We start from the raw sequence: 12,801 nt of genomic DNA, 5'->3' as shown, positions 1-12,801 counted from the left end.
GTTTGCGGCATTTGGGAGCCGATCTGTTCAACAACTAAGCCATTTGACAACCAAGGTACCACTGTATCAGTGTTTTCCACTCCTTCCCTTAATGCCCCCAAGACAGTGTTAAAAGCCTTTCTTCTATACAGAGATCTGTGGACATTTTCTAGGACCTTCTTTGTTACCCACTATTAAATTGATGGTGACATTCCATTCCTGCCTTTCATAGTAGTCTCCATTGCACCAACATAAAGTAGTTGGGTTTATGATTGGACAGCTGACAACATGCTTGTTACTCCTTTAAAATAAACCACTCCTAACAATTTTGTCATTAACAACATACATGTTTGATCTCCAAATAATCACACACACACACATTTTATTTCACAGTGCAAGCACAACACTATTCTCCCTTTCTTTCCTACAGTGTACACAAACACACCGTATGACCTATTTGTGAAACTTTCCTCAATTTCATATTAGGCGGGCCATGCAGCGTAGGGGACTGCTCTTTGACACATGGCCAAAGCTCCCTTTGGTATGCAGAAAAACTCCTGCAGTTCTTTGGATACAGGCCACATTTCCCCCCCATTTCCAGCTTAGCTGAAATTCTTGGAAATTAAAGTTACAGAGAACATTAAAAAAACAACTATAAATACTAAGCAAAAGTGTTTCTCATTATGCAAAGTACATTATGCTCAGTGAACTGGAATCAACTAATAGTTACAAATGCTTTCTGAATGGATTACTTGGAAAAATACCAATTTGATCAGAAAAAAACAGCTGCTAAGAAAATATTGTATTTTATGTAAGCATGGCATCTCCAGCTCCTTTCCCTTTGTACAGCTGAGCGTATACCTAAAAGGTGGTGCAGAATGTTCCCTTTTTAACTGTCTTGCCTTAACTTGGGTGGAACTCATATTCATCTGGATCAACAGCAATAACTCAGAATAGCTATATTCAGATGCAACATCAAAATGTTTTGGTAACGTGTACAGAAGCCTGGAGTGAACTTTGGGCTTGTTCACTCCTTCCTCTCTTCTCTTCATATGCTGTGAAAGCTGCCCTTTGTAGTTTGTGGAGAAATCACAATTTGGTGTTCTACTGAACAGGCATACAATGGTTTGTGCTTGTCCTGAAAACTACGGCAAAAAACTAGTTTGCCTTACTGGTGTGTAGGAGGTTAAAAAGTGTGTAGGGGAGCTGAAACAACTCAGCTGTGGGAAAGGGAAAACTTAGATTTCACTCCCTTTTGCCCTTTTAAAAGTGCTGTCTACTGTGCTTCCCTCTTACTTTTTTTTTTATAAAAAAAAAACCTATTTAAGACTTCCACTCCGCCCCCTGCATCAGGCATACATCCTTCCTAAAATGATTTTAGCTAGCCATGTTTTTTAAAAGCAGCAGACCTCATTTTAGGGAACGTGCCCACCCCAATTAATCCAAATGTTTGGGGATTTTTTGTCACAATCCAGTTTCCTGCAAGCCATGGCATGGAGGGAGGGTGTAAAGGAAGCAAGAACTTAATCCCAAGGCACATTCATATAATAAGTAAACATGGTTTGTTATTATGTGTGAATCAGGCCAATGTGAGTACAGGGACAGGTACTGCATAGCCCAGAAAGTGGCCATGGGTGCCAGTTTCAGAGCTCTGCATAATTTGGTTCCTTGTTCACACACAAGATACACTGAACACCTTTTTTAAAAAACACCTCATTTGGAAAAGAAGCCGAAGCCATTGTTTGACCTATTTGCTAATCTTAGCATTCTGTGTGACATAACTTTTCTTTGTGGGTGGGCTTGGCTGCAGTTGCTATACATCATTTTGGTTCTGCACCATCATCTATATAGCCTAACTTGTATTTGACATGACAGCGACTGTATACCTCCGTATAGCTTTGTTTTAGAGGCACCTTGGTTGGCTGAAATCCTTGTTAAGAAGCAGCTGCTATGCTGGGGAGTTGCTGCAGTTTCCTGGACAGCACTGGGGTGACACAAGATGGCAGTGAAGTCAGGGCCAGCAGACACACCAGTGTGAGTGCGCAACTGGCTCTGCTGATGTGTCCACACACACCTGACCTCGCTGCCACCCAACGCCATCCAGGTAGAATTGCAGTGACGTCAGTATTAATGAAATGCTGTTATTTGTTTGAGAAGAAAATCATTCCCCATTGACCAATTAACTAAAGACTTAGCTATAGACTAAAGATGGAATTGTGTTCATTTCTCAGAACCCGGATTTATCTGTACTTTAAATTTGCAATTCCCAACCAGTAATGATCCCTATTCCATTTTTGTTTTCTGTTTTTAAAAATCACCTAAGAGGCAGCATTCTTTAAGCATGGTTTCCAATTTAAGGTTTTTCTCTTTGCTATCATTACTAAGTGTTTAATCTCCTTAAATGCCACAATTTAGCTACTTTAGCTCCCTTTAATCATCCCCTTATAGCAGCAAGAGTTTTAGTTTGAAGTCAAAGTGCTCCCTCTGCTGTTTGCAATCAGAGATGCAACTGTACCCAACATATTCTGCAGTTCAGTATGCATTTTGCATTATATGTAGGAAACCTGTATACAATCTTACCTGCCTCCACTGCTTACAGCTTCACCTCCTCTTTGATAGGTTACTAAAATATAAAATGAAAATATGTAGTGGTTAAGTTAATTCTCTGAATGTGCTTCTGTTGGATCCTAGAAAGAAAAATGCTAAAATGTGTTTATTTCCTTGTGGCTAGATTACTGTCGGTATAAGCAGTTCCTACTACCAACTCTATACAACCATACTGCCACCTAAAAGTCGCTGGAGTTTTAGTTGTTTATTTTTCAAAACATAAAATAGATATTGCTCGGAAGTAGTATTTTCTGATGTGTGTGCTGTTGTTTACAAAATGGAATGTAAAACACAACAGATAGGTGTTTCCAAATATATTTATATTTTGGGAAGTATGTGATAAAGATTCACGCCTGAAAATGTGTTTTAAACATGCCCAGACCCAAATACACTTGCTGTACTTCAGCTACCACCCCCAGGTTAAGCAAAGAGTTAAGAAGATTAACCTCAGTGCAAGTGGCGATGGATTCCATAGCTATGCATTTCCCAAACTAGGAATGTGTTTTAAAAGGCAGCCAAATTCTGCTTGTTAGAAGAACTCCAAAGTGGGGGTCTGCAAGGCAGAGATAACCGCTTGCAGCGATTACAATAACAGGATTAAAATGTAGCAGCCAATGGTACATAGGCCTTTTGCTGAAAGTGTTGCTAAAGATGAGGGGTTGTTACCATTTAAATTCAGTGGAACTAAACTAGTTGGATTCTGAATTATGGAACAGAAAAGTTTTAAATTTTAAATACAGTCCGCATTTCAAATGACTCCTTGTCAAATTTCCCTGTTGTCTACTGTACAGCTATCATGTATTGTGCCAAGTATTGATTAAAATATTTTTGTCTTCACAGTTCTAAAAACTTGGCTCCTGCGAGAAATCTGACACCAAGCCTAAACATGCTTAAATTTAAGCTTGCAAATTAACTTAGCAACACTAATAATGTACATAAATTATTTTCTCTGTACAGCCCAGTTGTTAAAAACATGGATTCTGTATGAGGAAAATATCAGAATGTTTAAAGTAATGCTGAAGCAAATTTCATATTAATATATGTTAAAAGTGAATGAGAAGCAAGGACCAAAACTATTTTAAAAGTTGAAATAACAACTTATTAGAATTACAAAAGATTTTTATAAACATGAAGGAATTCATTCTTTTTTGAGAATGTGATATAATTTTCTCTCTCCATCAGCAATATTATTGAAATGTGATTAATCACAAAACAGTTTGAATACAGACTATGTCGTCCATTATAATGCTAAGTAATAAACCATTAGAATGCCTGTTTACTTGCTAATATTATTAAATATTACAATCTTTGGCAGAAATGTGCTGACAGAACAATGTTTAAATGGGAGTTTGGCATTTACCGTATTTAACATTGATTATTGGGGTTCTAGATAACAAAGCTATCCTGTTAAGGCAAGGTGTTCCACCAATGCAGCAGGACTTCCTCTCCTCATTGTCCGCCCCCCGAATTTGCTCTGGAGGATTGGTGGGGAACACAGAACAGATTAGGGGGTGGCACTGGGGAAAGGAGAGCGAGGGAAAGTCATTGTGTTACTGGTAAAACTTCCTTTAATGTAACCCTTTGTCTATTTTTGGTATTCTTTTAAATAACCAAGAGTAACTGACAAGCATTTCATTCTCATACTTTCAGATCTGTATGGTATAGGGTATAATTATAATGCTAAGGTTCACACAAAATTCCAGGCCACATTCAACAGCATGTGTGCATTGCTTTCACGTTAATGGCATCTTCTATTAATGGCATTTCCTAAAGCATAGAGCTTTCCAATCTAAAGAGAAAAGTTTCAGCATAGACTGAGAACAAAGCTTTAGATATAGTCATGGGGTTGTATCCAACAGCACTGCTCAATGGATACTTTGCAATAATTTACCCCTTTCTTCTGTTGCCCCACATCCCTAGAATGATCTCTTTGAGCATCCTCCAGAGCAGATTGGGAGTGGGGGGACATGAGTTGTGTGTGTGTGTGTTTGTGTTGTAAATAGCTTCATTCCTTGTTCTGATGATGGGAGTCTTACCCTCAGCTGAGCAACATGGAAGCCTTATTGTCAGTTGGATACAACACATATAGACATCTCCCAATTTATAAAAGTGAAATCCTATGTATGTCTTTCTATTTAAGTGTTAAGTAATGTTCTATTAAGAATCATTGGAAGGGAATACTGCTTGACTTTATGCAGTCCTTTGTGCAGCTATGGCCCATTTTGGTAGAGCAGAACATTATGAACAACTATACAATATACAAAATTAGCAAAAACAAAAAAGCAAAAACCACCCAACCATGCTATACATTAGCATAGAAGATGATAGGATCTCATGTAGTCTTCCAAAGGATATGAAACTCAAACTTTGGACAGCAGTGCGAGATCTGCCAAATTGGTAAAATGATACTAACAATAAGGATACGTAACGAATACTACTCATACTACTCGCTGTGTAATATTGTGCCTGGTTATATGAGGGAAGAAGAAAAAGAGACAGTGACACAGTATCACACAGGCACATGCCAATCAGACAAGGGAAAAGTGCAAATATATACCTGTTGGTGTGAAGGTAAAAGACGGGACTGAAAAATCAAAACACAATAAAAACTGGTTATTAAGCTGAAGAAAGAAAAAGAGACCACACAACATTAGTATAAATCAGGGCAAGAACAGAACATAAAAGTAAGAGTAAATATGTCCAAGACATACCAATATGTGAATAAAACAAAATTTGTTATTTAAAAAGGTGACTTGTCTCCACAGAAGAAGAATAACATTCTAGTATAGTGTGCTCTTGAGGGAAATAGAGTGTGGTTTAGCCTCTAAATGACCTTCTTTTTAGTGCTTTATGTTTTGCTGCAAATCCATGTACAAACAAAAACCCTACACTATTTAATCATATATATATATATATATATATATATATATATATATGCTTTCGTAGATTTTCACGGGTACAGGAATGCAGGTTTTGGTGTCCTCGGGTGTCTTCCCGTGTAAAAGTTGGGGTGTCTAGGCGACGTTTCGACGAGGTCTCACTCGTCATCTTCAGGCTGGTGCTTTCGGCTTCTTGTTACTGGAACAGAGCAGGATCTTAGTGTTTGAGTTCCTATAAATACTGTTGAGGAGGTGTGGTGTATAGCCTCCAATGTTCTGGGCAGAGAGGAGGTTCCCAGGCTAGTGTGCCTTTTCTTCTTTTGTTCCTTAATTACTTGAGGGATATCTTGAGTGATTTCTTGAGTGATTTCCTGAATCCCACTTAGGTGGGTCATTAGGTGTGGATTAGTTGCTAAAGCCTTCGTGTCTTGAACTCTTGAACTTTGTGAAGAGTTTTTCTGAGAAGATGGCTGTACTGCACTTGGTTGTGCTCTGGCTTGGCTTCGTGTATAGGGGCGAGCTGTGGTTTTGTGGCCTGTGCCAGCCAGATCTGTGTAGGGATTGCAGGGGGGTGCAGCATCCGGAGGTGCCACCCTGGTTTGGCTACTGGATGGTGTCTGTAATTTATCTGTGGAGAGGGTCTGGGTTTGGGTCTGGTGTGGTTGATTGGTGATGGCGTTCTGTGTGCCTCTGGATCTGGTGTCAGATTTTGTGGGGAGGGCTAATTTCCAGATGTCTGGCAAGCGGGATGTGTCGTCACGCTTGTTCATGTTGTGAGGGTGTTTCTCTATCTCGATGGCTTCCATGATTATTCTCTTGTGGTGATGTTCCATGTTAAAGAGCAATTTGGAATCTGCAAAATTAATTTCGTGTCCTGTTTCTTTCATGTGTTGGAAAAGAGAGGAAGTTTTTTCTTCTTTTTTGACGGCATTCTTGTGTTCTGCGATACGTGCATTTATTCGTCTGTTTGTTTGTCCGATGTACGTGGCTGGGCAGACTTTGCAGGGTATTTCATAGACCCCTTGGTTTTCCAACTGAATTTTATCCTTGGGGTTTCTGAGGATATTGGCTATTTTTTGGTTGGTGCAAAAGGCTGTTTTGATATTGTGTTTATGGAGGATTTTGCTAATTTTATCTGTAGTGCCCTTGATATAAGGAAGGAGGGCTATGCCATTGTTTTCTTCTGTGTCTTGGTTTTTGGGGGGTGTTTCTTTTTGGATTAGCTTCGTAACCCTGTTTTGCTGGTATCCATTGGCAATTAACACATTTGAGAGATTCTGTAACTCGGTTGTCAAGTGGTCTTCGTCAGCCAGGCGTTTGGTTCTGGAGATGAGAGTCTTGGCTACGGAGTTTATTTGTGCAGGGTGGTGGTGTGATTGTGCATGTAAGTAGCGGTTGGTGTGTGTTTTTTTCCGGTAGATAGTGTGTCCTAGGGAGCCATCAGGTTTTTTGTAGATTAGGACGTCAAGGAAGGGAAGTTGGTTGTTGGCTTCTATTTCCATAGTGAATTGTATTTTGGGGTGTAGGCTGTTGAGATGTGTGAGGAAGCTATCAGTTTTTCCTTCCCGTGTGGCCAAATTACAAAGGTATCGTCAACATATCTGAGCCAAAGTTTAACTCCGTAGCCAAGTTTAACAAATAAACTCCGTAGCCAAGACTCTCATCTCCAGAACCAAACGCCTGGCTGACGAAGACCACTTGACAACCGAGTTACAGAATCTCTCAAATGTGTTAATTGCCAATGGATACCAGCAAAACAGGGTTACGAAGCTAATCCAAAAAGAAACACCCCCCAAAAACCAAGACACAGAAGAAAACAATGGCATAGCCCTCCTTCCTTATATCAAGGGCACTACAGATAAAATTAGCAAAATCCTCCATAAACACAATATCAAAACAGCCTTTTGCACCAACCAAAAAATAGCCAATATCCTCAGAAACCCCAAGGATAAAATTCAGTTGGAAAACCAAGGGGTCTATGAAATACCCTGCAAAGTCTGCCCAGCCACGTACATCGGACAAACAAACAGACGAATAAATGCACGTATCGCAGAACACAAGAATGCCGTCAAAAAAGAAGAAAAAACTTCCTCTCTTTTCCAACACATGAAAGAAACAGGACACGAAATTAATTTTGCAGATTCCAAATTGCTCTTTAACATGGAACATCACCACAAGAGAATAATCATGGAAGCCATCGAGATAGAGAAACACCCTCACAACATGAACAAGCGTGACGACACATCCCGCTTGCCAGACATCTGGAAATTAGCCCTCCCCACAAAATCTGACACCAGATCCAGAGGCACACAGAACGCCATCACCAATCAACCACACCAGACCCAAACCCAGACCCTCTCCACAGATAAATTACAGACACCATCCAGTAGCCAAACCAGGGTGGCACCTCCGGATGCTGCACCCCCCTGCAATCCCTACACAGATCTGGCTGGCACAGGCCACAAAACCACAGCTCGCCCCTATACACGAAGCCAAGCCAGAGCACAACCAAGTGCAGTACAGCCATCTTCTCAGAAAAACTCTTCACAAAGTTCAAGAGTTCAAGACACGAAGGCTTTAGCAACTAATCCACACCTAATGACCCACCTAAGTGGGATTCAGGAAATCACTCAAGAAATCACTCAAGATATCCCTCAAGTAATTAAGGAACAAAAGAAGAAAAGGCACACTAGCCTGGGAACCTCCTCTCTGCCCAGAACATTGGAGGCTATACACCACACCTCCTCAACAGTATTTATAGGAACTCAAACACTAAGATCCTGCTCTGTTCCAGTAACAAGAAGCCGAAAGCACCAGCCTGAAGATGACGAGTGAGACCTCGTCGAAACGTCGCCTAGACACCCCAACTTTTACACGGGAAGACACCCGAGGACACCAAAACCTGCATATATATATATATATATATATAAAATAAAAAAGAAGAGTAATGGTTACTTTTTCCCAGTATCATCAAGATATTGCTAGACTCTTATATTCACTGCATCATGCAAATCCTTGATAAAGTGGATCAATAAGGACACTTAAGCATTTAAGCAAAGAGTAAGCTATTTCTAGGAGTAACAAAGTATTATGAAAATGTGCTAATTTTCCATTACTTGCACCTTAAAAGTGTGTTGTGCTTTATTGTAACAGCTCCTCAATATCACAGCCTTTAAAAAAAACTAACTGTAATGAATATAGAACACACAATAACTAGGATTTTTTTATTCTTCAGTTTTTGAGATGCTTTTGTTATTTTAACCTAATAATGTTAATCTGCCCTGTAGATTACCTGCTGTGGTAATCTTTCCTGACTCACGAGCCTATGAGTTTAAATAAAAAGTTTCAGAATATAATAATTCTCACAGGGGAAAAACCTTCATTTTCACAGCCCCTATAGATCTTAATTTAATCAATAAGGCCTCTAATCAAACAGCAGACCTCCAGTGCAACATCTACTCAGTCCCCCCTCCCCCCCCAGCACACACTTCTCTCTTCTTTGAACAATAGAATATATTTTCTGTACTGCTAATGGGAAGAAGGAAGCCATGAAATGCTCCTTAATTCTGAGCAAAACAATGAAATGCAAGAAAAGCTTCACAATCGTTTCTAAATGTGTTTTGGCCTTGAAATTTAGGTTAGCAGGCGGACCACAAAGGGATGATGGAATGGCTGAGATACAGACACATCAACAGCCTTTTTCTCCCCTTTTTTCTTCCTATAGATCTGGTTTTTTTATATTAGGATCTAGGGTCCTTAAGTCTTTAAGGACATAGAAAAGCCTAATTTAGAACACGCTGCATATGTGTCGCTGTTCTTATCAGGTCACTTTATTTCTAGGAAAATTGTGCTGGAGAAAAAAGGAAAGAAAAATCCAAACAATTTAAGCACTGGCCTTCATTTGCAGCAGTGCTATTTTTATCACAGGGATCCTATTGTGATCTCTTTCTGCTGGTTCTTTTCAGATAGTCAATGGAATTTAGTATCATTAAGAAAGGAAATACAGAGCCACAGCAATAAGGATTTCCACCAAACACACAAAGTAGTGCATTTTAAAACAGCGTTGCTTGTGAATGACTACATCAGCTGTACATCAATTTGCAACAAAAAAGAAATAGAAAAAGATGAAAGGTTCTTGTCATTCTTTTTCTGTGAACTAAATACTCAATATAATTTTGTTCTGTAAGAAAATAAACAAAAGTCAATCTAAGTGAAATCTTCATATCTCACACAAAAACTTAATTATCAAAGCTTAGTTGATAAAAATGCTTATTGTGCCCACTGGCGCTAATGCAATATGTATGTATGTGTGAATACAGAAATATTTTAACAGTTGTCAAAGCCTCAAGTTAGATGCTCAAAAAGGGGGGAAATGAATTAATGAAGTTCACAGATCCTCAGCTTTTATGGTGACATGTCTGACTTCATGCTCTGTATATTGACAGATTATTATTTTTAAATGATTTACATTTCCTTGAAGATGATGTTTCCCTTCAAGTGTGTTTAATAACCTTGTTTTGGTGAACCTTTACTAATGAATTTATTCTGAAAGTTAATAAAAAATTGCGGAGTCATTACAGACTTTTGTAAGACACACAAGACTGAAAACAGCACAAAACAACAAAATATCAGATTTTTTAACATTCCATGCTGTGGATTTAGCTTCTTTTATATCCAACAGAATTAGTCTATTAGAAATGTTTGTAAGAGATGGCATGGCACCATGCAATTAGTAAAGCTAAAAGAAAACTGGTTAAAACAGCACAAAGGCTTTCACTTAACTTTCCCAGAGGTGTATTAACAGACACAAGTTAATTTCAGTCCCAGCTTCATTTTGTCTGCATGTGTTATTTATTGGACCACAATGATGCCACTAGTTGTTACTTCTATTTTGCTTTGGATCTTCCTGTTTTCAAGACTCTGCGTGCTAAGAGACACTGAGTTCCTTAAGTGTTCAAACCCACACTACTTTTGCTAAAGTTGTTTAAAAATGTTACCTTTATTTAATGACCATGTTCAGAACTTTGACTACTGAAAGATCTGTAGACCGTAAGCACGCTGAACAAGGCCATTACTTTGTTGTGTCCAGTGGCTACCAGACAGTGTGAATAAAACCTGTTAAACATTAATAAGAAGGATCTGGATCATTTGGTGGATGAGGATATTAAGTATTCAAAAAGGCAAGGTGTTAAACAGCTTCCGATCTGTGGCTGATTGACCTCTGCTCTAAAAACCAAAGTACCAAAGTACTCTTAACAACTACACCACACTGGCTTCTTTGATGCTTTTCTCCACCTGTACTTTCATCCATCTCCTATTTTTCTGTCTCTAGCAAGCCCATTTTCTGTAGCTTACTGCCTCCTCTTCTTCAGATAGGGTTGAGAAGAGAAATTGTGCAGAGGAACTAAACATTGTAGAGTGACTGAAGAGGAACTGCTCTGAGAACAAGAACAATAAAACCTTGTCCAGACTTCCAATTTTTGTTTCAGTGGGTTCAGGTCCTCTTGTTGGTGACAGAGAAGACTCTGACAGGCACACAAGGTGTCCACCTACAGGTGCTAGGTTGGAGACCTGAAGTATAGGCTCTTGCTGATCTGGTTTTCACCATTAGCTATGGTACCGACACATGGAAATCCATCTCATCATTAAGGTAAATGCACCCGTTTCATTACTTCTCAGAGATAATATTGTTGGCCCTGTGTGGCCCTGGGCTGAGGACTGGTTTTGCACAAACGTCTAGATACCAAATTAATACAACACAAGTAATGCTGGTAGATTCCATATTCTTAACAAATGAGTACACCTGTCATTAACAGAATCCAAGCTTGCCTGGTTTTAACCGTCCAGTGAGGTTTGGAAAACCAAGTACATTGCATCATCTGACTCTTCACATAGCAGTGGCACCCAGGAATATTTTGAGGACTTCCATTCAATGAGAAGACTCTGACCTAATTCATCAATTTTAACTGTCATTCCTGTTTCACAATGTTGAGGCCAATAATATCTTCAACATGCAGCACTTGATGATTTCTAAAAGCTTCAGCTAAAACAGAAGCATCTTTTGAAATGCGTGAGGTGATCAGCACTGCCTTACAGGCAGAAATAAAGTTGCTATAAAGATTGACCTATACATTTATTAACTCTAGATTTAAAGATACCTATAAGATGTCTTCTCTCATCCATGCCATCACAGCCTGTCCAATTATCTAAAAGAACCTTCTATAAATTACATTGTGTGCTGAAATTAGGATAGGCAGGGTACATTTTTCATAATTGTTATGTAGTAATAAAAATCCCACAACCACCTAATACATGAAAGCATTTTTCAAGAAGTTTTAAAAATGTAAAGTTTTAAAAGCTGTATTAAATCTCCCAGGATAGTTATTAATTTGGTTTTTCATTTATTGTTAACCAGTCTGTGTCTGACAGAGACTATGTGTGATATCCAATTAAATCATACTCAAAATAGACCCAGTGAAAGAAATGGGTCTCTTCTGAGTAAGGCAAATGCTTGCTATCACGTTATAAATTCAATTAAATAACAAATACTTCAGATTATAAAAGGGTACAAAAAATACCTTTTCTGATACCAGCATAAGTACTAGCGAGTCCATTGCGCTTCTTTCGATGACGGTATAACCAAATGCTGAAAACCATAAGGATAATCCAACAGGCAGCACCAATTCCAGCAATGAATGCTGGCTGTTTTACAACATCTGAAATCTGTTGGGCTAAACTGACTTGGTCTTCTGGTGACACAGGGTTTCCATGAGAATCTGAAGAAACATACCCAAAAGTTGAAAGTACAGATATGAGGCACTGATGTCATAGGATTTGAACGCTACATGATGTTTGAGCTTTTCCCCCGTCAGATGAAGTCTAGTAATTCTGCCATGTATTCAATTGGTTCTCCAGGATTCATTTCTGGGAGTGTGCATAGTTCCCTGTGGACACACTAATAAAAAAGCCATGCCTGTTTGGCTTGACACATAAACTTCATAGTACATTGAATATTCCACAATTTATAATCTTCAGCAAATAGATATTCACTGAACCTTATGAAGAACCTGATATGTATGCAATCTTCCTGTATCTCAGGGTTTTTATGTTCAGTTTAGCACTTACTATTTTATTCATTGAATTTATATACCGCCCTATACCCGGAGGTCTCAGAACAACACTTCTGAATTATAAAGTGTACAACATTAAAAACCCACTGACAATCTTTAGCTTGCTTATTGTAGGATAACAGCTATACAAATACACATGTATGCAACATACCCAAGCCAAAAACAGATATATACTCTCTGTAAATGTGCTTGGAATACCTCTGCTT

At 38.8% G+C, this 12,801-nt stretch overlaps 1 protein-coding gene and 1 long non-coding RNA gene across 8 annotated transcripts in view; one reads left to right on the top strand and one right to left on the bottom strand.

Moving 5' to 3' along the window:
• Positions 1–12,801, bottom strand: part of ROBO1 (roundabout guidance receptor 1) — a 564,053-nt gene that overhangs the window by 32,046 nt on the left and 519,206 nt on the right. For 2 of the 4 annotated variants that reach the window (XM_083439173.1, XM_083439175.1), the window contains 3 exons: positions 12,044–12,241; positions 5,144–5,170; positions 2,560–2,602 (listed from right to left, as the gene is read on the bottom strand). In XM_083439173.1, coding sequence (XP_083295299.1) covers positions 2,560–2,602; positions 5,144–5,170; positions 12,044–12,241 — 268 coding nt within the window. The remainder of the gene's footprint in view (positions 1–2,559; positions 2,603–5,143; positions 5,171–12,043; positions 12,242–12,801) is intronic. The other 2 variants (XM_083439174.1, XM_083439176.1) reach the window with 1 other exon arrangement.
• Positions 1–12,801, top strand: part of LOC310677015 — a 142,223-nt gene that overhangs the window by 69,032 nt on the left and 60,390 nt on the right. The gene's annotated exons all lie outside the window — the stretch shown is intronic.

Source organism: Podarcis tiliguerta (assembly GCF_965153285.1).
Source record: "Podarcis tiliguerta genome assembly, chromosome: 4".
Lineage (NCBI taxonomy): Eukaryota > Metazoa > Chordata > Lepidosauria > Squamata > Lacertidae > Podarcis > Podarcis tiliguerta.
The sequence above is the reverse complement of the archived record's forward strand: the minus strand, read 5'-3'. Positions and strand labels throughout refer to the sequence as shown.